A 24264-nucleotide genomic window follows, 5' to 3' on the forward strand; every position below is an offset into this window, starting at 1 on the left:
TTTTGCATCTTCAAAGTGGTAGGCATGTTGTGTAAATCAAATGATACAACCCCCCCCCCCAAAATCCATTTTAATTCCAGGTTCTAAGGCAACAAAATAGGAAAAATGCCAAGGGGGGTGAATACTTTCGCAAGCCATACAGTACCAGTCAAAAGTTTGGACACACCTACTCATTCAAAGGTTTTTATTTATTTTTACTATTGTGTAGAATAATAGTGAAGACATCAACACTATGAAATAACACATATGGAATCATGTAGTAACCAAAAAAGTGTTAAACAAATCAAAATATATGTTATATTCTCTCAACCAGCTTCATGAGGAATGCTTTTCCAACAGTCTTGAAGGAGTTCCCACATATGCTGAGAACTTGTTGGCTGCTTTTCCTTCACTCTGCGGTCCGACTCATCCCAAAACATCTCAATTGGGTTGAGGTCGAGTGATTGTGGAGGCCAGGTCATCTGATGCAGCACTCCATCACTCTTCTTCTTGGTCAAATAGCCCTTATACAGCCTGGAGGTGTGTTATGGGTCATTGTCCTGTTGAAAAACAAATGATAGTCCCACAAACGCAAACCAGATGGGATGGCATATCGCTGCAGAATGCTGTGGTAGCCATGCTGGTTAAGTGTGCCTTGAATTCTAAATAAATCACCAACAGTGTCACCAGCAAAGCACCCCCACACCATCACACCTCCTCCTCCATGCTTCACGGTGGGAACCACACATGCAGAGATCCTCCGTTCACCTACTCTGTGTCTCACAAAGACACAGCGGTTGGAACAAAAAATCTCAAATTTGGACTCATCAGACCAAAGGACAGATTTCCACCGTTCTAATGTCCATTGCTTGTGTTTCTTGGCCCAAGCAAGTCTCTTCTTCTTATTGGTGTCCTTTAGTAGTGGTTTCTTGGCAGCAATTCAACCATGAAGGCCTGATTCATGCAGTCTCCTCTGAACAGTTGATGTTGAGATGTGTCTGTTACTTGAACTCTGTGAAGCATTTATTTGGGCTGCAATCTGAGGTGCAGTTAATTGCCGATTTCTGAGGCTGGTAACTCTAATGAACTTATCCTCTGCAGCAAAGGTAACTCTGGGTCTTCCTTTCCTGTGGCGGTCCTCATGAGAGCCAGTTTCATCATAGCGCTTGATGGTTTTTGCGACTGCACTTGAAGAAACTTTAAAAGTTCTTGAAATTTCCCGGATTGACTGACCTTCATGTTCTTAAAGTAATGATGGACTGTCGTTTCTCTTTGCTTTTTTGAGCTGTTCTTGCAATAATATGGCCTTGGTCTTTTACCAAATAGGGCTATCTTCTGTATACCAACCCTACCTTGTCACAACACAACTGACTGGCTCAAACGCATTAAGAAGGAAAGTAATTCCACAAATTAACTTTTAACAAGGCACACCTGTTAATTGAAATGCATTCCAAGTGACTACCTCATGAAGCTGGTTGAGAGAATGCCAAGAGTGTGCAAAGTTTAACACTTTTTTGGTTACTGCATGATTCCATCTGTGTTATTTCATAGTTTTGATGTCTTCACTATTATTCTACAATGTAGAAAATAGTAAAAAATAAAAGACAAACCCTTGAATGAGAAGGTGTGTCCAAACTTTTGACTGGTACTGTATTAAAGCTCTTTTCTAATACAGAGAGACACTTTACATTAAAACAACGACAGAGGATGACAGTGGATTAGTGATGCAAAAAATAGATACAGAGAGGATTCTTAATTATCGGGGCCATCCAGGAAGCAGAGAAATCACATACGAGTTGATTGAAGTAGAGAAAGACCGAAAGGAAGGCGGGGCCAGACAGGGCCTTGACTCTAGCCTATCAGAAGCTTTGAAGAAGAAGATCCCAGATCCTTGGACCAATGGGTCACCAATCCGCAAGACCCCACAAGAGGTGACATGAAGTTTCAACTACTAAATGTACTAAAATAAATCACAGACAGATGCTTGAAGACTTGATGGACGTGAGAAGATTGCTCATTCCAGATTTCAGCTATATAAAAAAGACAGAAGAAAAGACAGTAACAGTAGGCATTCTGCAGAAAAAGCAGCATTTAGGCTAGTTTATTCACCAGCTGCATGACAACACAGACTGATACAGAAGGATCTCAGAGGGAGGGCCACAATAACCCACAGACAGACAGTGAATCACAGCACAGCATCGCCCAGGCCTGTTTGCCCCAGCAGTAAGATGGAGATGTAGATTGAGACAGGAGTCAGGCAAACCCAAAGACAACAGAGTCTAGAGGACCGAGGTAAACCCAAGAGTCACAACAGAACAGACACGTAGGGAAGTCAAGAGCTCCACCAGGCTGCATTTAAGATTGATTCTACTCTATCATCACAATTCCACAGAAAGAGAGAGAGAGAGAGAGAGAGAGAGAGAGAGAGAGAGAGAGAGAGAGAGAGAGAGAGAGAGAGAGAGAGAGAGAGAGAGAGAGAGAGAGAGAGAGAGAGAGAGAGAGAGAGAGAGAGAGAGAGAGAGAGAGAGAGAGGCGGAGAGAGATAAACAGCACAAGAGGGAAAGGGAAAGAGAGAAGAAGAGAGAGAGAAAGAGGAAGAGAGAGAAAGAAAGTAAGAGAGGGATACTGTAGATAGAGATAGATCAGGGGCCATGGCAGCAAGCAGAGGGAAGAGGAGGGGAGGGGGGGGGGAGCCTGATTGGTGGAAGACACCCCACCCCTAAGGGTTCTGGGACATACCGCAGAGTCAGAGACCGGTGTGGCGTCAGGGAACGGCTTGAGACGGAGAGGTTTGGTGAGGAGGGAGCCCTGATGGAGAGAGGATATGAGATGGGACTAGACAGACACAAAAACACACACACACACGCACACACACAGAGAGAAGGAAAGGAAATGGACAAACACAGAACAAGACAGACAGAAACACAAACAGAGCAAAAGACACAGACAACTGTCACAATATTGAGATCTATTACACATGCAAAGACAACTACAAACAAATGTGTTGCTACACACTCACATTAATACGATTACAGTGATATGGAAGAGAGAGATGACAATAGGTGACAAATTAGTGGGTGTGTGTGAGCACCAAGCATGAGCAGGTCAGACAGGCCACAAATACAAAAGTCAACACTGAGGGGAACTGAGGGTGATTGGTCACAGCATCCAATTATAAACCACACACGCACACACACAAAGGCAAACATATCTGCCCCTGAATCTCTCACTCATCCACTCCAGTGCTTAATAAACATGTCTGCCACCTTGCTGTGCATCGAGATGAACTCTGCAACCGCGATGGCTCTTCACAAACTATTTACAGTGATTAAAGAGATAGTTATTTGTTTACTCAGACTAACGTGCATCACTTTGAGCCATTTAGTAACACTGGTGTGGAGAGAACGGTGTGGATGACATTGATACATGGTCCTCTGTCTGCCGGTCTGTATCATATTAAATAACAGTAATCTCACAGAGACAGAGAGAGAGCGCGAGAGAGAGAGAGAGCGCGAGAGAGAGAGAGAGTGAGAGAGAGAGAGAGAGAGAGAGAGAAATAGAGCTTATCACAAAAAGCCTATCAACACAGGAGATCCAGTCAGTCTGTACTCTGTATGCCGCGCCGAGCTGAGCACAGCCAGTAGTCTAGTACATAGAGTCGAGAACAGACCTACCGCTGCTAGCTCCATCTCCATATCTCCCTAGTCCACAGACACCACAGTCCATTAGCTCTGTTCAGAGTGGGTGGGCTGCTGCAGTAGCTAGCCACTCACCCCCACACACACTACACTCTGCCCATTAGTTTACATGGCAAAGCAATTACCAGCCTGAAATATACTGGTTATATCTGAGCACTGGAATATTTCTGAGATCAGAATACCATACACGGCAGGCAATCATTATGAAGAATTTAATAAAAGAGGTGAAAATTATGTTCCACTGAGTCCACTGATTTCTTTCATATAATAAGACAATTTGACTTAAAAAGGAAATGGAGGACAGACTGTTTCAAATCCCCTCTCTTGTTAATATAGTTGTAGGTCATTTCAACAACAAAAATGTTTCACTGAGTTTCCCACTGTAGTTTAGTACTACACCAATCCTTCATTGTTTCATAGCTTCCGGCTTTGAGCACCCACATTTACAAACAAACGTCAAAAACACTTGAGATGTCTTAATAGTTGTAGATGGCCAGCTGCTGAAGAGAGGCACCTGTTGGGGCTTTCCCTCACTACCAGCAGAGAGACATCTGGAGACACTCCGCAAACACACAGCATTCATTTACACACCTTTACACTGAATTACACCTAGTTTATGGCAAAACCTGGATACACTCCAGCTTTACATACAGAGGGAAAGAGAGAGCGAGAGAGGGTGGGAGAGAGAGAGAGAGAGAGGAAGGGAGAGAGTGAACCTGAGAGTCAACTGTGAGTCCTAGGAGATAGATAAAGGGGGGGGGAGGAACAGAGGGGGAGGACTAAGAGAGGGAAGGGGGAGGGAGAAAAAGAGGGAGAGAGAAAGAGGGAAAGAGGGGGGAAGACAGACTCCAATTAATTACACCATAGCCTGTAGGGGTGTAACCGTTCACAAAACCCACGGTTCGTTAAGTATTGCGGTTTTTGGGGTCATGGTTCGGTTCGGTTTCGGTACACCAGGAAAATGAAATGCCATTCACAATGTTCATTCAGCATTCACGATGTTCCTTGCATTGTCTGTTGTGACCAGATTGTTATGTTGGGCCTCTCAAGTTTCAACTCTGATGCTGCGTTTGTAACCATGTAGGAGGTGGAATTGACCAGTTGTGAAGTCGTAAATACCAGTTGGACACATTCATGTGATTTAAACTCATATGAGAAATGGCGATTGGCTAATGGCCAACAAGCTGTCAACCATAAATTAAAAGTACAGTTATCATGCTTGTATATAGATATTTTTATAAAATCATGTTTTGTTGTTGCATTTAACTGCCGAAAATGCTGTTATCGAGAAGTGGGTGCTCAGGATGATAGACGAGTTTCCCACTAGTAATTACCAGTTTGAGGGCTGTTCAAGTGAGTTTTTCCCAGTCGTATGTTGTAAATACCCACTTCTCACTTGGTTACGAATGCACCACGACACTGCCTCCTTCAGTGCCAGATGCGTACTTGTGACTCTCATAAAGGGGGCATGTCTGTAGCACGGTACATCTCCCACTCCGGGTAATGTGATGGGCTGTCACTGTGAAATTCATTGAAAACGTTGGCTTTGGTTTGCTTATATAGAGCGTGTACTACTTGTTTGCTGAAATGGGTGCAAGAAGGAAGTTCGGAACGTGGCTCGAGCATCTTCACAACGTACTGAAACCCCCTATTCTCAACCACCGAGAATGGGTGCATATTCGCGGCTATAAACGAAAGACTGTAAAAAATATAAAGCCTATCTATCACTCTTAGAACTTATTTGGCCTGGTCAAAATCAGCTGCCAAGGGCTGCTTGAATGCAGAGAGGAGACAATGTTGTTTCTTTGCATTTCCGTCTTGCTCTGGTATACTGGTGTGATGTCGGCATAAATGTGTCAACATATTTGAGGTGTTTGAAGATGCATAGCCTATTCTCGTTGAGCGTGGCGACATACTGTTGTAATCTACTGGGAAGCCAAAATGTTGCCAAACTGAAGATTGAAACGATGATGGAGGATCCTCCAATTCTGGTTTATCGACCCCACCACTCGCCATCGTACAGAACTAGTTCATGGTTGCGCCAATTAAGATGACCGTTTTTAAAGAGGCAGGCCTACAACACAGCACAGGCATAGCCTATAGGCCTACTGATATGTGTGCCATTAGACTCCTAATAGCCAGGGGGGTATAAAGTCAAGACAATGTTTCCAGAGATTTGTGGAATCAAGCTGTTTACGAGATCAAATCTCTCACTCCCTCCCTCTCGCTCTATTCATCCCTCTTTCCCCAGCCCCAGGTTTACCTAGAAGAGGCTATGGTCTGGTTAATTTGGCCCTGGCTCTGTGGTATAACTCACAGCACCAGCGATAGAGACGCCATAATGTTACCTGAGAGTTGACGGTCTGCCCCATGGGGATGCGGGAGCACTCCAAAGCATACTGCTTCACACAGAAGTAACAACCCTGAGAGAGAGACAGAGCGAGAGAGAGAGAGAGAGAGAGAGAGAGAGAGAGAGAGAGAGAGAGAGAGAGAGAGAGAGAGCAGAGAAAGAGAGCGAGGCAGAGAAAGAGAGAGAGAGAGAGAGGAGAGAGAGAAAGAGAGAGAGGCAGAGAACGAGAGAGAGGCAGAGAAAGAGAGAGAGGCAGAGAAAGAGAGAGAGAGAGAGAGAGAGAGAGAGAGAGAGAGAGAGAGAGAGAGAGAGAGAGAGAGAGAGAGAGAGAGAGAGAGAGAGAGAGAGAGAGAGAGAGAGAGAGAGAGAGAAAGACAAGGGGTGAGGGGAGAAGGAGGAGAGAGATTTTATTGTGCATATTTTACCGCATATTGTGTGGTGTGGTTACAACGACTAAAACTGTTCTAAACACATCTCCTACACTGAGAATGATGAGACACAAAATACTCATTAGGAAAAGACAGTTCACCTCACCTCACTTCTTCTATCTTTAAGGCCTTGAGTCAGACTGCACACAATGATCACACATTTAAACCAGAGGCCCATGTTAAGCTAATATGGAGTAGGAGGGGTGGAGGTGTAATATGGAGTGAGAGAGAAAGAGATAGAGGGAGAGAGAAAGAAAGAGGGAGAGAGAGACAGAGAGAGGTGGAGGTATAATATATAGAGAGGGGTGGAGGAGGTCTGTAGGCAACAGTCTCACCTGGAAGGCCAGCTCCATCAGTACGATGCCCCCTGGCAGCGCCCGCTGGAGGTGGTAAGCGGTGGTGCCCGACCCTGTGCTCTGCAGAGAAATACAACAGTATCTCAAGAGTTGATGATGGAGGGAATTGTGTGTGAGAGAGAGAGAGAGAGAGAGAGAGAGAGAGAGAGAGAGAGAGAGAGAGAGAGAGAGAGAGAGAGAGAGAGAGAGAGAGAGAGAGAGAGAGAGAGAGAGAGAGAGAGAGAGAGAGAGAGAGAGAGAGAGAGAGAGGCAGAGAAAGAGAGAGAGAGGCAGAGAAAGAGAGAGAGGCAGAGAAAGAGAAAGAGAGAGAGAAAGAGAGAGTAAGAGTCAATATATCCCTCTATACCTTTCAGTCAGAAAAAGTGTGTGTAAGTGTATGCGAATATCCTCATCTCTTGCATCAACACTACTCACCTTTGGGCTGTCCTCACTCCTGGCCTTGTTATAGGAGAAGGACTGCCTCTCTGACGAGAGTGAGCTGAGCATGGCTGCCCGGGCCCTGGCGGTGCTACAGGGAGGAGAGGAGAGACAGGCAGGGTTAGGGGTTAGGCAGAGCAGGAGAGACCACAGAGAGAGAGAGTGTGTGTGCATGCTCCTTTCAGCATGGGCCACAGACCCCCAGAGACTGGCAACACAACAGAGTGAATCAACCAGTCCTGGGCCAGAGGATGACAGAGACCGAGAGAGGCAGAAACAGCATCTGCCCAGTGTCTGTTACAGTTATATCACATCTGTGGCCAGAGGGATGTGGCTATTGAGGGCTAGGATGTGATCACAACACATCTGATGACTAATGGATGAATGAATACTGCTCACAGTTCTACTCACTGTCACAGAGAGGATCGTGGGAGGGAAACTCAGAGAAAAAGGACATTTATTGCATTTTCAATTGTGTTTTTATTGTGAGAGATCGGGTGAGTTAGATTTCCAATGTAATCATTACACATGGTAAATACACTTGAAACTTGAGCTAGTATGGTGTAGAAAGATAGGTTACTTGAATAGTGTGTACAACTTTTGAGGACCACTGGACTCTCAGTGAGACAAGACGTACCTGCGTCCGGGGGACTGTGGCCGGACCTGGACCAGAATGAAGCCCATACTCTGGAGGTACTGGACATACTGCTGGAGGAAGGTGTTAGAGATGTCCTGCAGCCAGGGCTCCTCTCTCAGCCGGCTGGGCAGCATGTCAGCTGAGTCTGTACTGTAGCTACGGTCCCTGCCAGACGCCGTGGAGTCACTGGAGCAATGACGCTTCTGAAGAGGGGGGATGGGGGGAGCGGAGGGGTGAACTGGGGTGTTTCATCAAACTGTGACCATCGTTGTTTAGAGTTGCAAAATACCAGGTTTTTCAGAGGTTCTGCTTGAAAGATTGTTGGATGATTGCTGCTTGTTCCCTCCTGATTCCAGAAAGGATACAACCAGGATTTCTGAAAAACGTATGGTTTCCAAAATTTTGCAACTAAGGGCATCTTTCTAAGTAAGAGAGAAGTGAAAAACCATATGAGGAGATTGTGTGTTGGAGTTAGGCCCCAAGGGAAAGAAGCCACGGTTGCTGTACCTTGACCTGTTGAGGTTGGACAATCTGCTCTTCTTGGATCTGCTTCCTGAACACGGGATCAAAGAGCAGAGGGGTGGCACAATAGTGCACTAGCCTGGACGACTGCTTCAGAGTGTCCAAGTCCACCACCTGTGGAAAGTAAGGAAACATCTCTTCATGGTCTTCGAGTCGGATGTGAATTCTTCTAGTATATACACTACCGGTCAAAAGTTTTAGAACACCTACTCATTCAAGGGTTTTTCTTTATTTTTACTATTTTCTACATTGTAGAATAATAGTGAAGACATCAAAACTATGAAATAACACATATGGATCCAAAAAGTGTTAAACAAATCAAAATATGTTTTATATTTGAGATTATTCAAAGTAGCCACCCTTTGCCTTGATGACAGCTTTGCACACTCTTGGCATTCTCTCAACCAGCTTCACCTGGAATGCTTTTCCAACAGTCTTGAAGGATTTCCCACATATGCTGAGCACTTGTTGGCTGCTTTTCCTGCACTCTGTGGTCCGACTCATCCCAAACCATCTCAATTTGGTTGAGGTCGGGGGATTGTGGAGGCCAGGTCATCTGATGCAGCACTCCATCACTCTCCTTCTCTGTAAAATACCTCTTACACAGCCTGGAGGTGTGTTGGGTCATTGTCCTGTTGAAAAACAAATGATAGTCCCACCAAGCCCAAACCAGATGGGATAGCATATCGCTGCAGAATGCTGTCGTAGTCATGCTGATTAAGTGTGCCTTGAATTCTAAATAGATCACAGACAGTGTCACCAGCAAAGCACCCCCACACCATAACACCTCCTCCTCCATGCTTTACGGTGGGAACTAAACACGCTGAGATCATCTGTTCATCCACACCACATCTCACAAAGACACGGCGGTTGGAACAAAAAATCTCCAATTTGGACTCCAGACCAAAGGACACATTTCCACCGGTCTAATATCCATTGCTCGTGTTTCTTGGCCCAAGTAAGTCTCTTCTTCTTATTGGTGTCCTTTAGTAGTGGTTTCTTTGCAGCAATTCGACCATGAAGGCCTGATTCACACACTCCTCTGAACAGTTGATGTTGAGATGTGTCTGTTACTTGAACTCTGTGAAGCATTTATTTGGGCTGCAATTTCTGAGGCTGGTAACTCTAATGAACTTATCCTCTGCAGCAGAGGTAACTCTGGGTCTTCCATTCCTGTGGCGTTCCTCATGAGAGCCAGTTTCATCATAGCGCTTGATGGTTTTTGCGACTGCACTTGAAGACATTTTAAAAGTTCTTGAAATTTTCCGGATTGACTGACCTTCATGTCTTAAAGTAATGATGGACTGTCGTTTCTCTTTGCTTATTTGAGCTGTTCTTGCCATAATATGGACTTGGTCTTTTACCAAATTGGGCTTTTTTCTGTATACCTCCCCCATACCTTGTCACAACACAACTGATTGGCTGAAACGCATTAAGAAGGAAAGACATTCCACAAATGAACTATTAAGAATGTACACCTGTTAATTGAAATGCTTTCCAGGTGACTACCTCATGAAGCTGGTTGAGAGAATGCCAAGAGTGTGCAAAGCTGTCATCAAGGCAAACGGTGGCTATTTGAAGAATCTCAAATATAACATACATTTTGATTTGCTTAACACTTCTTTGGTTACTACATGATTCCATATGTGTTATTTCATAGTTTTGATGTCTTCGCTATTATTCTACAATAAAAATAGTAAAAATAAAGAAAAACCCTTGAATGAGTAGGTGTTCTAAAACTTTTGACCGGTAGTGTATACCAAAAGGCCAAGAATGTTAATACACAGACTGTAACACACACACACACACGCACATGCACACATGCACACGCACACACACACACACACACAACCAACACACACACAGCCACCTACCCACCATCACAATCATTGAGATCAATGACCGGTTTTTCTAATGACACAATCAAACCGTCTACTAAACATTATGCCGACAATGCAGCTAATGGGCGTAGTACAGAGGAATCTGACTGGTAAAATGTTACGGCTCATTTTATCCAGTCATTAATCTGTTGCTCTCTTATAAATCACTCTCATTGACACATCTATCATCTATCTTCCCTGTGCAGCCTGGAGATGGAGATGGAGATAGGACTGTGTGTGTGTGTGTCTCTCTGTGTGTGTGTGTGTGTGTCTCTGTGTGTGTGTGTCTCTGTGTGTGTGTGTCTCTGTGTGTGTGTGTGTGTGTGTGTGTGTGTGTGTGTGTGTGTGTGTGTGTGTGTGTGTGTGTGTGTGTCTGTGTGTGTGTGTGATATAGGAGGGAGGGGGAGACAGAACACAACACTGTATGTTGAGCTGATGTGATCTCCTCTCATATCTAATCCATCATGTCAGGGATGGAGTCAGGAATCCACAGGTGGGCCGGCAGGCGGATCTGAGGAGACCTAAGGGGCCAGCGAAGGGAGAGGGGTCCCCTTAGGCAAGCCTGCCGTCTGACTGGGCATTAATGGATGAGCCTGCTCTGGTGAGGGGTACCATACTGAGAGAAGGAGCAGGAGCACACACAGGGAACACAGACAATGTCATCATCAGGCACTAGCTCAATAGACTGAGTCTAATTGGGACTGACTAGTGTGTGAGAGTGACATGAGGCCTACTGGTGGTGTTTTTTTGTTACTGTTTCTACTGTAACCAGCAGTTATTTAGGCATGAAAGAAACTGTTGTTTTCGTCAGTCTTCCTTTTATGATGAAGGTAGGCAGGGAAACACCCCCGCCACATTGCATTTTTGTGAAATTAGTGTAGTGTTTCAAAAACATGAACGAATGTCAAACACACTTGATTTTTCTATTGATATGCCGGTGTGTTCCAGAGATGTGCTGTCTGTGACGATTATGGAATTTTGGGTAACGATTAATGGTCATGCAAATGGACACGGCATTGTCATGCATCTTTGAAAATTCGCTGCAATATACCTAATGAATACAACACAGCTTTGGTGACACCCCTGTCTCAAAAACGAAACTTTTGGAAACTAAGCCTCTCCTCCAACCGTGCTGTTCTGCTCTTAAAACCTTACCCTATTCATGTCAAAAGTGTAAGTATATCTACTTGAATATAAAGCTAAATCCCCTTCACCTAAAATGAATGAACTAAGACGATTATGACAATATAGCTTTTTTGTAAATGGTTATTGTCCATAATTGTCATGATTATATGATTACTGTGCTAGCCCTAGCTGCCTGTCTATAGCTGCAGTGCCTCTGATGAAACCACTGGTGGGCTTGTGCTCGTGAGTCCCAGGTTACCTACACAAATATGAACTCTACAGTCCCACAATGCCTGCTAGAATATCAACTTAACAAGAGTTACTGTCTCTCATTAAGAGCTGTTCAAATGCTCCAGCTTGCAAACTTTGTAAATTAGTTGGAATATTTAAATGGAGACTACTTAAAAATAATCTTGTATTTACTTCTCTGTGCCAAAGTCCCAGAATACTAAAAATGGCAATAGTTAAATATACATCAATTAGCTACAGCGCATAAAAGCCCCATCTTCCTGACAGCATAGCAGCCAAGTTCAGACAACCAAATGTATTTGAGATGGAGAGATACCATTTGCTGAGTCGCTGTGTGCATACTCTGCCAGCATGTGTGAACTCCATGATTTGCAAACGTATGTGGACACCTGCTCGTCGAACATCTCATTACAAAATCATGGGCATTAATATAGAGTTGGTCCCCCTTTTGCTGCTATAACAGCTTATATTATTCCGGGAAGGCTTTCCACTAGATGTTGGAACATTGCTGGGGGGACTTGCTTCCATTCAGCCACAAGAGCATTGGTGAGGTCGGGCACTGATGTTGGACAATTAGGCCTGGCTCGCAGTCGGCGTTCCAATTCATCCCAAAGGTGTTCCATGGGGTTGAGATCAGGGCTCTGTGCAGGCCAGTCAAGTTCTTCCACACCGGTCTCGACAAACCATTTCTATCTGGACTTTACTTTGTGCACGGGGACATTGTCATGCTGAAACAGGAAAGGGCCTTCCCCAAACTGTTGCCACAAAGTTGGAAGCACAGAAGCGTCTAGAATGTCATTGTATGCTGTAGCGTTAAGATTCCCTTCACTGGAACGAAGGGGCCTAGCCTGAACCATGAAAAACAGCCCTAGACCATTATTCCTCCTCCACCAAACTTTACAGTTGGCACTATGCATTCGGGCAGGAAGCGTTCTCTTGGCATCTGCCAAACCCAGATTCGTCTGTCGGACTGCCAGATGGTGAAGCGTGATTCATCACTCCAGAGAACACGTTTCCACTGCTCCAGAGTCCAATGGCGGCAAGCTTTACACCACTCCAGCCGACCCTCAGCCATGGAAACCCATTTCATGTTGCTCCCGACGAACAGTTATTGTGCTGACGTTGCTTCCAGAGGCAGTTTGGAACTCGGTAGTGAGTGTTGCAACCGATGACAGACGATTTTTACACCCTACGCGCTTCAGCACTCGGCGGTCCCGTTCTGTGAGCTTGTGTGGCCTACCACTTCGCGGCTGAGCTGTTGTTGCTCCTAGACGTTTCCACTTTACAATAACAGCACTTACAGTTGACCTGGGCAGCTCTAGCAGGCCAGAAATTTGACGAACTGACTTGTTGGAAAGGTGGCATCCTATGACGGTGCCACGTTGAAAGTCACCTAGTTCTTCAGTAAGGCCATTCTAATGCCAATATCTTCCTATGGAGATTGCATGGCAGTGTGCTCGATTTTATACACCTGTCAGCAACAGGTGTGGCTGAAGTAGCAGAATCCACTAATTTGAAGGGGTGTCCACATACTTTTGTATATATAGTGTAGATAGCTCCGATTGTCAGACAGAGGGGAGCGGATATTTCTCCTCACTAGAGTCGTTTACCGTGTTGTGAGTGTTTGCACGTGCGCACGTGTGTGTGTGTGTGTGTGTGTGTGTCCATAGGCGTTTCATGGGGATGGAAATGGCTAAAATGGAGGGTGCCGCGTGGCTCATTTCGTAAAGCATGGCGCTTGCAACGCCAGGGTTGTGTGTTCGATTCCCACAAGGGACCAGTACGAAAAAGTATGAAAATGTATGCCCTCACTACTATAAGTAACTCTGGATAAGAGCGTCTGCTAAATTACTCAAATGTAAATGTGATGTAAATGTAAAACGGTTGTGGTAGATAGGTACTTACTGAGATGGGCATGTTGGACTGCGCTGACCTCTGCTGCCAAGTCACAAACAGGTTCTCAATCTTCATCTGCTTCTCCATCTCTGTCAACATGGAGATAAATCCACACAAACACTCTTCAGTCACACAGCACAGCGGTGGGGATACGTAACCATGTGTCCTAAATGGTAGCCTATTCCCTATAGTGCACTAACCATAGGGCTCTGGTCAAATGTAGTGCACTATAAAGGGGAATAAGGTGTCATTACTATAGGCAATAGGGCAGCCTTACTGTTCCCAGGGCCATGTGGTAGCCATCCCTCAGAGCTATCAGCCAGGCCTTGAGCCTTCTGCCTGTCTCTGTTAGGGCCAAGGACTAACTATCGCCATCTCCTCAACCAGCATAGCTGGCTACTTCATCTTTGTTGCTGCTGGATGGACTGGTGTGGCTCACATTGTATCAAACAAACATTATTAGAGCATCCTGTACTCTAACCCCCCCACCCCCCTCAACCTTTTACAACACATTAACATTGGGTGTGTTATAAAAGCATTGCTTTAAAGATCCACTTCATTCTCAACCTGAGTAATATTGCATTAATTAAACTGTAGGAAAGTAGATAGTACAGTATGTACTAGTTATATATTGAAGGTGGGTGAGGAGTGTTTATACACATCATTGGGTCCATATCTGACCTCTCCTCTCTGCAGCCTTGACCTCTAGTAGCTGGGCCCCGTGCCGAGCCACCACATCGGCCCCGTCCTGAGCGCTGGCCAGGGGGCGGCCCGTCCCGATGTCCCTGAGGGCCTCGTCAAAGGGCACCAGCTCTGAGGGGAAGTGGAGGGGTGCCAGGGAGCGGATGGAGCTAGCCAGCCTGCCCTGGTCCTTGCTGGGTACGGGCGGCACTGGGCTCCTCAGCAGGGCATCAGCCTCCATGGTAGGGTTCAGGAACGGGTTGGGCTCCTGAAGAGAAGAGAAGAAGATGAGTGAGGGAGAGAGAGAGAGATTGAGAGACAAAGAGAGGGAGAGAGAGGAAGCAGGAGATGATGAGAGGGGGAGCAAGAGAGAAAGTAGAAGATAGGCGGGAGAATGAGAGAGATGGAGAGAGATAGATGGACAGAGATGGAGAAAGATGGAGCGAGATGGAGAGAGAGATGGAGAGATGGCGAGGAAGAGAGAGAAAGTAGAAGATGAAGAGGGAGCGAGAGAGATGAAGAGGGAGCGAGAAGCAGAGAGAAATAGTGCAAAAAAAGAGGAGAATAGAGGGGGAGCGAGAGATGGAGAGAGAGAAAGAAGATGAGAGGCAGAATGAGAGCGATGGAGTGAGTGCAAGGGGGGCGTAGAAGCTGAACAAGTAACTTTCTGGTATATCAACATGCCATGACAATGATTTTTTTTATTAAATACACATGAACACTGTGCCTGAAACAAGCCTAAACCATGGGTTGGAATCTGAATTCCAACTCCATATTCCAGTGTGTAATAAATGAACTATCAGGACACAATAGTTCTGAAAGAGCTGAAAATTCTGGACCCCCACAAATCAGCTGGGCTAGACAATCTGGACCCTTTCTTTCTAAAATTAGCCGCCAAAATTTTCGCAACCCCTATTTCTAGCCTGTTCAACCTCTCTTTCGTAACGTCTGAGATCCCCAGAGATTGGAAAGTTGCCGCGGTCATCCCCCTCTTCAAAGGGGGTGACACTCTAGATCCAAACTGTTAGAGACCTATATCCATCCTGCCCTGCCTTTCGAAAGTATTTGAAAGCAAAGTTAACAAACAGATCACCGACCATTTCGAATCCCACCGTACCTTCTCCGCTATGCAATCCGGTTTCCGAGCTGGTCATGGGTGCACCTCAGCCACGCTCAAGGTCCTAAACGATATTATAACCGCGATCGATAAAAGGCAGTACTGCGCAGCCGCCTTCATCGACCTGGCCAAGGCTTTCGACTCTGTCAACCACCGCATTCTTATTGGCAGACTAAATAGCCTTGGTTTCTCTAATGACTGCTTCGCCTGGTTCACCAACTACTTCTCAGATAGAGTTCAATGTGTCAAATCGGAGGGCCTGTTGTCTGGACCTCTGGCAGTCTCTATGGGGGTGCCGCAGGGTTCAATTCTCGGGCCGACTCTATTCTCTGTGTATATCAATGATGGTGCTCTTGCTGCTGGTGAAGCTCGGATCCACCTCTATGCGGACGACACCACTTTGTATACATCTGGCCCTTCATTGGACACTGTTAACAAACCTCCAAACAAGCTTCAACGCCATACAACACTCCTTCCGTAGCCTCCAACTGCTCTTAAACACTAGTAAAACTAAATGCATGCTCTTCAACCGAACGCTGCTTGCACCCGCCCACCCGACTAGAATCACTACTCTCGACGGGTCTGACCTAGAGTATGTGGACAACTACAAATACCTAGGTGTCTGGTTAGACTGTAAACTCTCCTTCCAGACTCACATTAAGCATCTCCAATCAAAAGTTAGATCTAGAATCGGCTTCCTATTTCGCAACAAAGCCTCCTTCACTCATGCTGCCAAACATGCCCTCGTCAAACTGACTATCCTACCGGTCCTTGACTTCGGCGATGTCATTTACAAAATAGCCTCCAACACTCTACTCAGCAAATTGGATGTAGTCTATCACAGTGCCATCCGTTTTGTCACCAAAGCCCCATATACTACCCACCATTGTGACCTGTACGCTCTTGTTGGCTGGCCCTCACTACATATTCGTCGCCAAACCCACTGGCTCCAGGTCATCTATAAATCACTGCTAGGCAAATCCCAGTCTTATCGTAGCTCATTGGTCACCATAGCAACACCCACCCGTAGTATGCGCTCCAGCAGGTATATCTCACTGGTCATCCCCAAAGCCAACACCTCTTTTGGCCGCCATTCCTTCCAGTTCTCTGCTGCCAATGACTGGAACGAACTGCAAAAATCTCTGAAGCTGGAGACTCTTATCTCCCTCACTAACTTTAAGCGTCAGTTGTCAGAGCAGCTTACCGATCACTGCACCTGTACACAGCCCATCTGTAATTAGCCCACCCAACTACCTCATCCCCATATTGTTATTTATTTTGCTCATTTGCACCCCAGTATCTCTATTTGCACATCATCTTTTCCACATCTATCATTCCAGTGTTAATACGAAATTGTAACTATTTTGCACTATGGCCTATTTATTGCCTTACCTCCATAACTTACTACATTCGCACACACTGTATATATATTTTCTGTTGTATTTTTGACTTTATGTTTTGTTTTACCCCATATGTAACTTTGTGTTGTTGTTTTTATCGCACTGCTTTGCTTTATCTTGGCCAGGTCGCAGTTGTAAATGAGAACTTGTTCTCAACTGGCTTACCTGGTTAAATAAAGGTGAAATAAAAAATAAAAAAATAAACACAAGTTGTACACACTCATATTAGATCAACCTAACGGTAGAAACCTATCCCTTTATAAAGTACAGTATCTGTTACAGACCAACTCTGGTAGGGCTGAAACCATGATCTACTTGAAAGGCCTAACAAAACTAGGATAGAGCCTAGTTGGTGAAGCTTTAGAGATGGCACAGAGACTCATGGACAGCATGTCCCGACTGACACTGCACAGCTAATATGTCCGCATCCCCCCCTCCCCACTCTCTCCTCCACTCTCCCCTCTGCTCAGGGGAACTTTTGAGCAAGTTAGCTCAACGGAGCAGCTTATTGGCTGCTGGGCAGGACCAAGGCAACGGATGAGGAAGGGGAGGGCCCAGATGCCCCAGTGTGGCAGAACCCTCTGGCCAGTGTCTGTCTCGTGCCCGGGGGGCGAGGGGGGGATGAACTGGACACTGGTGCCCACTGTGCTCCTCATCAGGACAGTGACAGATGACGGTCTGCGCGGGCAAATTTTCTGTCGCTCTGACTCTGCCTTCTGTCAGCATTCGTTAGTGGAGATGCGATTAAGAGTGAGGGCATATAGAAAGAAATAGAAGAAAGTTTGGGAGATTTCCTTTCTTTTGATTTGACTTTTTTGCACTGTAATTGGTTGTCGTGCAGTTGGAAGGATGTTTCTACCATATGATCCCCAAAACACTGTTGTAAAACAAAATGCTATAAGTGTATCGTCTTATGTTCCCAGTAAAAAGAAAAGCGGCAGAGCAAAACAGTTTCTATGACAGATAAAATACAGAATATTATTTTTGCCCTAAAAGCCCTAAAAATACCTCTCGCCTTTCTTTCGTCTCGTATACGGGCATTCATGCAGACTGCTCAGAAATGATAGGCATTCTTTGTTTTTGACCCCCGGAGCTACGGAACTAAAAACACAGGGCTGTGAAGTCAGAGAGCTGAGTGATTCTATTAGCGATGTCCCAAATGGCACCACATCCCCTACAGAGCACTATGTGCCCTGGCCAAAAGCAGTGCACTACATAGGGAATAGGGTGCCATTTGGGACACAAGACATTCTCTCCGCTCCTTTCCTCACGCATATCAAAAGGAGTCAGAGATACAAGGATGCTGACGGGGATGTTGACTGAAAAGGTGAAAAAGAGGAACAGAAGGAATGAGGAATGGAGGCCTTGGTGCTGACATGTCATACCCAGGTAGGGAGGAAGAGGGATGATCAAAGAGAGGGAAAAAACTAGGTCATATTGATGTTCTGTATTAAAGACCAAGGAGAATCTACTAAGTACAATAAACAGACTAAGTGTGTGTCCCAAATGGCACCCTATTCCATATTTAGTGCACTACTTTTGACCAGGGCCCATAGAGCTCTGATCAAAAGAAGTGCAATATGAATATTAAAACTACCGCTGTTTAAAACTCAGATAGGAATAGAGATGTAGGAGGGGATTTAGTGACAAGACACCCTCCCAGCTTTTGCTAAGAAGAGAAGCAAGAAAGCAGAGGAGAGCGTGAGAGGGGGACATAAAAGAAAGGCAATGAGCAGGTATCCTACCCACTAGAGTGAAAGAGGGCAGTGCGTGTATGTGTGTGTACGGTACGAGCAGGTACCTGCTAGTGTGAAAGGAATCTCAGTCCCACACTCAGGAGTTGACAGCTGTGTGTAACCTGCCTCGGGGGTGGCCTGTCCTGTACCACCAGACACTGCAGTTACACTACCCAACTGACTGATTCCACCTGACTGAACCCCCCATTTAAACCACCAGGACATTGTTCCCAATCCTAACATCGTACCATCTGTATAGTGTGTGTGGGTAAATGTTTAATACTTACAGGCCACAGTGTATGAAAGGGTGTAAGACTGTGATGAATTAAAGCAGATGGCTGTGCCGTGCGTGAGATTGAGCGTTTACCTGATCAGGTCTTCGTGGGCAGGTGTGTCTGATTTAGATACAGTAGCTCTGTGAAAGCGTTGGTGTGTGTTTGAGTGTTAGGCTGTGGTTACAGTAAGAATGATGGATCTGTGTGAGATTGACAGTGTTGTAAGGCGATGTCAGCACCACTTCCCCAGTTCAAATTCATGGTACAGTAAATGTACTTGGCGAGTAAAGGTGATTCTGATTCTGAGAAACGTTTACCTGTTTGAGGTCTTCGTGGGCCGGTGTGTCAGAGAAGCAGTAGTGGTGGAAGAGGCCCATCTTCTGATTGAGGAGACAGTGGATAACGTGGGACCTGGCGTTCTGCCACTGGACCAGCCTGACCAGTCCCCGGTTCAGAGACACACCAAGGTCCACTGACCAGTTATAGGTGTACAGGGTCACCTGAAGAGGGAGGGAGAGGGGGAGAGAGGGCGGGAGAGACTTAGATCAACATTGAGATTGAGATCAACCCACGTCACATAGCCTATGGGTAGAAATAAATGGGCCAAATTGTGCATACATACCCACACCCACCAACAACTCACTCCCATACCTACTCACCTTCTTATCCAGGATGTGTATGAGGAGGAACCTCTGTCTTGGGGCCACACCCCTCGAGGCCTGCCCTGGGCTGAACCAATCAGACTGCTCCAAGGCCTCGAAGCGCTGGAAGCCCTTATGAGCTGGACCAATAGGGAGAGAGAAGACAGTGAGAGTGGGACACAGGGGAAGGATGCAGACCAGGTTTGGGGTCAATACCATTTATTTCAGTCAATACTGAAAGTAAACTGAAATTCCAATTCCATTTTGTCTTTATTGACAAGCAATGAGGCACATTGGAATTGGAATTTTAGTTTAGTTCCTGGATTGACTGAATTGTAATGGAATTGACCCCAACCTGACACAGCAGACAGAGGACAGACAGGAGAGAACCTGAGCTGAACCAGACTCTGGCACAGTCTCTAAGATAAGGATGGTACAGTAGAATAGACTCAGGTTGACAATCAATTTAACAAGGGGACCTTAATGTCAAAGACTGAGAATCTTTCATCTCTTATTTACCATCAAGTATATTATTAAACAGACAGTCAGTCACCTTATGGTGGGAAAGTGATTTTTGAATATGATGCTATTAAGATTAAATAATAAACGGTTCTCATTATGTCCTATCAGCAGGGTTTTCTAAGCCCCCAGGGCCGGTTGCATAACATTATTCACAGATCCATCCTTTGAGAGGCGTGCAAGGGGCTACTCTGCTGCTGCTTTTAGAGCAGGCTGAGAAGAAGAAGAAAGAACCTTTCCTTTCTAGGAAAATGACTATTATTTTGCCAGACAGCCAGAGAGTTTAGCTTGAAGAGAAATTGTGGCCCTTTATGAGTAGAAATTGTGAGATTTGATTGGACATTTGGAATTGAAATATCAAGTTTGAGGGAGACGGGACAGAGGAAACTGTGTGAACTCTTCATATTCCACAGGTATAAGGTCATCCGTATTAAGCTACATAAGCAACATGAGTATATGATGCACAGTTCACGCCATGCATTCAGTGAAGCATTCAGTACAAAGCTTTACATTCCAAAAAATACCTATCTATGCAGCAGAGATTCTGTTTTTTTTGGACACATTCTTTTAGGCTTAATAGGTAAATAGAACAGCTAATAATGGCTTAGAAAATTGTATGAATTAAAAAATATATAAATGAAACCAGAATAGCCCAGAGCCAGCGTTGCTTGGTTGGGGCTGGCTGGAGGTAAACTTACATGTGAACCTACTATGAGGAGGGGGCAAAGTCAGACTTACGTGTGAACCTACTAATCTCAGGGGTGTTTTCATCATCTGAACTGTCTTCTGTGGGCAAACGGAGATGAGCACAAACAAACAGCATGATATTGGCAGGGTGCAGGCACTGACAACAGACAGGTTTACAGTAGCTACACAGAGACACTCAGCTAACACTAGACAGACAGACACAGAGATGCTTGCAAAAGAAAGAAGAAATAACAGTAACAGTTAAAAAAATGTTGCTTTGATTGTCAGAGAGGGACAGAGGAGAGAGAACAGAACCCAAGCGCAGTAGCAGACAGAGCACGTCATGTCACAGTAAGCTTAGAAATAATACCTTTATGTATATCATGCACTTAGTCTTCTACACTCATCTACAGTTGATAATTAGTAACAGTTAATAGTAACATGCCATTGAAATGCAGTGTTGTTTTTGAAGTGAGAGAATCTATCTAACAGATTTGATGCAATGAGTAATTTGGAAGTCAGTTAGCTACAAATGTTCCAGGTTGGGTTAGGATAGAGTATTTGGGTTTGTGCCCAGTTCTGCTATGGTCTGCCTGCTAGCTGGGTGGCTGAGCATCATAATAATATCTCTCACTATAAGCTAATGTAGTACAGTGGCTTGCGAAAGTATTCAGCCCCCTTGGCATTTTTCCTATTTTGTTGCCTTACAACCTGGAATTAAAATGGATTTTTGGGGGGTTTATGTCATTTGATTTACACAACATGCCTACCACTTTGAAGATGCAAAATATTTTTTTATTGTGAAACAAACAAGAAATAAGACAAAAAAACAGAAAACTTGAGCGTGCATAACTATTCAACCCCCAAAGTCAATACTTTGTAGAGCCACCTTTTGCAGCAATTACAGCTGCAAGTCTTTTGGGGTATGTCTCTATAAGCTTGGCACACCTAGCCACTGGGATTTTTGCCCATTCATCAAGGCAAAACTGCTCCAGCTCCTTCAAGTTGGATGGGTTCCGCTGGTGTACATCAATCTTTGAGTTATACCACATATTCGCAATTGGATTGATGTCTGGGCTTTGACTAGGCCATTCCAAGACATTTACATGTTTCCCCTTAAACCACTCAAGTGTTGCTTTAGCAGTATGCTTAGGGTAATTGTCCTGCTGGAAGGTGAACCTCTGTCCCAGTCTCAAATCACTGGAAGACTGAAACAGGTTTCCCTCAAGAATTTCCATGTATTTAGCGCCATCCATCATTCCTTCAATTCTGACCAGTTTTCCAGTCCCTGCCGATGGAAAACATCCCCACAGCATGATGCTGCCACCACCATGCTTCACCGTGGGGATGGTGTTCTCGGGGTGATGAGAGGTGTTGGGTTTGCTCCAGACATAGCGTTGTCCTTGATGGCCAAAAAGCTCAATTTTAGTCTCATCTGACCAGAGTACCTTTTTCAATATGTTTGGGGAGTCTCCCACATGGCTTTAAGCAATGGCTTTTTTCTGGCCACTCTTCCGTAAAGCCCAGCTCTGTGGAGTGTACGGCTTAAAGTGGTCCTATGGACAGATACTCCAATCTCCACTGTGGAGCTTTGCAGCTCCTTCAGAGTTATCTTTGGTGTCTTTGTTGCCTCTCTGATTAATGCCCTCCTTGCCTGGTCCGTGAGTTGGCAGATTTGTTGTGGTGCCATATTCTTTCAATTTTTTAATAATGGATTTAATGGTGCTCCATGGGACGTTCAAAGTTTCAGATATTTTTTTATAACCCAACCCTGATCTGTACTTCTTCACAACTTTGTCCCTGACCAGTTTGGAGAGCTCCTTGGTCTTCATGGTGCCGCTTGCTTGGTGGTGCCCCTTGCATAGTGGTGTTGCAGACTCTGGGGCCTTTCAGAACAGCTGTATATATACTGAGATCATGTGACAGATCATGTGACTCTTAGACTGCACACAGATGGACTTTATTTAACTAATTATGTGACTTCTGAAGGTAATTGGTTGCACCAGATCTTATTTAGGGGCTTCATAGCAAAGGGTGTGAATACATATGCACGCACCACTTTTCTGTTATTTATTTTGTATAATTTTTTGAAACAAGTTATTTTTTTCATTTCACTTCACCAGTTTGGACTATTTTGTGTATGTCCATTACATGAAATCCAAATAAAAATGCATTTAAATTACAGGTTGTAATGCAACAAAATAGGAAAAATGCCAAGGGGAATGAACTTTTGCAAGGCACTGTATTTCTCACTTTTTCATTTGTCAATTTGGTGCTTCCATAAAGTCAGTTAGTAAAGCATGGTTGACCACAGAATCCCAAAGTTACAGAGGGGAAAAAGGTACCTCATAATTTTTTTATTTCCCAAAACTAAATAAGGAAATGAGGCATAATTTGAAGTATAAAATGAGCATCAAATGCTAGTAAAGGGCAATGATTATGTTTAACTCCATGAATCTAATAAGCCAATAAAATCAAGGGTCAAGCGAACAGCACCCTTAGCGGAATTGCTAACAGCCGGATACATCCGGTTTCCAGGGATAAAGCTAAGTCAACCTAGCTTCCTCTTCCGCTGAAAACCGGATGTGGGACCTCTGCTCAGGCGTCTTTTTACACCTGTCACATTAGGTTAAGCAAACAGTGAACAGTGACTACTTTCAAAGCACAGGGATAATAGAACTCTGGCTTATGCAGGTACCTTGCTCTGTGCTGCAATGCCATTGGTGGAAGTTCCGTCCAATGAGGATGAAGGTTCTAGAGGTGGTAGGTGGTTGGCTGAGGTGGTGGATCAAAGTCAGGGGAACAAATATGTCTCTTTGGAGACAACTAGGGGACCAAACAAAAACACAAAACCATGATAAAGTAACTTTAAACCAAAACAATATCCTTATAACACTAGCTTGAAAGATGAAGCACAAAATGTGTTTATGATTTTAGAAAAATGTATATAGATGCTTTCCTGATATACACTCTTTCCAAACTTGCTGGAAGATATTAAAATAATGTACACATATCTGTATGCTTGATTAATTCCAGTGACTGTGTCTTTCCAATGATTGACTTGATTATTTCAAATGACCTACCTTGTCCTCTCAAACACCTTGACTGCCGTGTCACAGGCCAGGGAGCTGACCAGATTGACAATCTCTGTCAGGATGGGTGGAAGCAGGAACTGGGAGGCAATCTCAGCTGTGCACTGCTGAATCGACGGGCATCCTATTTACACCAGAGAAAGAATGAGAGAAAAGGAGAAGAACTAGAGAAAATGAGAGTTAACCTTAACATTGAAAGCCACTCGCAGAAAATAGATAGGAGACAATGGTATCGTCCCAAATAGCACCCTATTCTCTGTATAGTGCACTACTTTTGACTAGAGCCCATCAAGGGTTATATAGCGGTAATAGAGTGCAATTTGGGATGCAGCCAATATTTTCTATTACCCCCTCTCCTCTCTCCTCTCCACTCCACTCCAGTAGAAATAAGGAGATGGGTAAGTGGAGTGCAAAGGAGAGGGCAGATGACAGGGCAGAGGAGCTCAGCCATGAAAAGAAAAGAAAACACACTCACCAAGTTTAGCCATGAAGGTGATCCAGGGCTGACAGGTGACCTGGTATAAAGGGTGCAGGGTCCCAACGTCACCCTCCTCTAGCTGGGACACGTGTCTCCTGTTG

General features: G+C 44.9%; 1 protein-coding gene across 2 annotated transcripts in view; it reads right to left on the reverse strand.

Annotated features, from left to right (window-relative positions):
* The window catches only part of LOC121540502 (KICSTOR complex protein SZT2-like), a 125682-nt gene that overhangs the window by 22655 nt on the left and 78763 nt on the right, over positions 1-24264 (reverse strand). For both annotated transcript variants that reach the window (XM_041849429.2, XM_041849430.2), the window contains 14 exons: positions 24161-24258; positions 23677-23809; positions 23292-23419; positions 20645-20692; positions 19406-19527; positions 19064-19246; positions 14219-14486; positions 13547-13626; positions 8373-8501; positions 7866-8068; positions 7226-7319; positions 6791-6871; positions 6026-6100; positions 2719-2787 (listed from right to left, as the gene is read on the reverse strand). In XM_041849429.2, the coding sequence (XP_041705363.2) occupies positions 2719-2787; positions 6026-6100; positions 6791-6871; positions 7226-7319; positions 7866-8068; positions 8373-8501; positions 13547-13626; positions 14219-14486; positions 19064-19246; positions 19406-19527; positions 20645-20692; positions 23292-23419; positions 23677-23809; positions 24161-24258 (1711 nt within the window). The remainder of the gene's footprint in view (positions 1-2718; positions 2788-6025; positions 6101-6790; positions 6872-7225; positions 7320-7865; positions 8069-8372; positions 8502-13546; positions 13627-14218; positions 14487-19063; positions 19247-19405; positions 19528-20644; positions 20693-23291; positions 23420-23676; positions 23810-24160; positions 24259-24264) is intronic.

This window comes from Coregonus clupeaformis, chromosome 26, assembly GCF_020615455.1.
Source record: "Coregonus clupeaformis isolate EN_2021a chromosome 26, ASM2061545v1, whole genome shotgun sequence".
NCBI classification, from domain to species: Eukaryota; Metazoa; Chordata; class Actinopteri; order Salmoniformes; family Salmonidae; genus Coregonus; species Coregonus clupeaformis.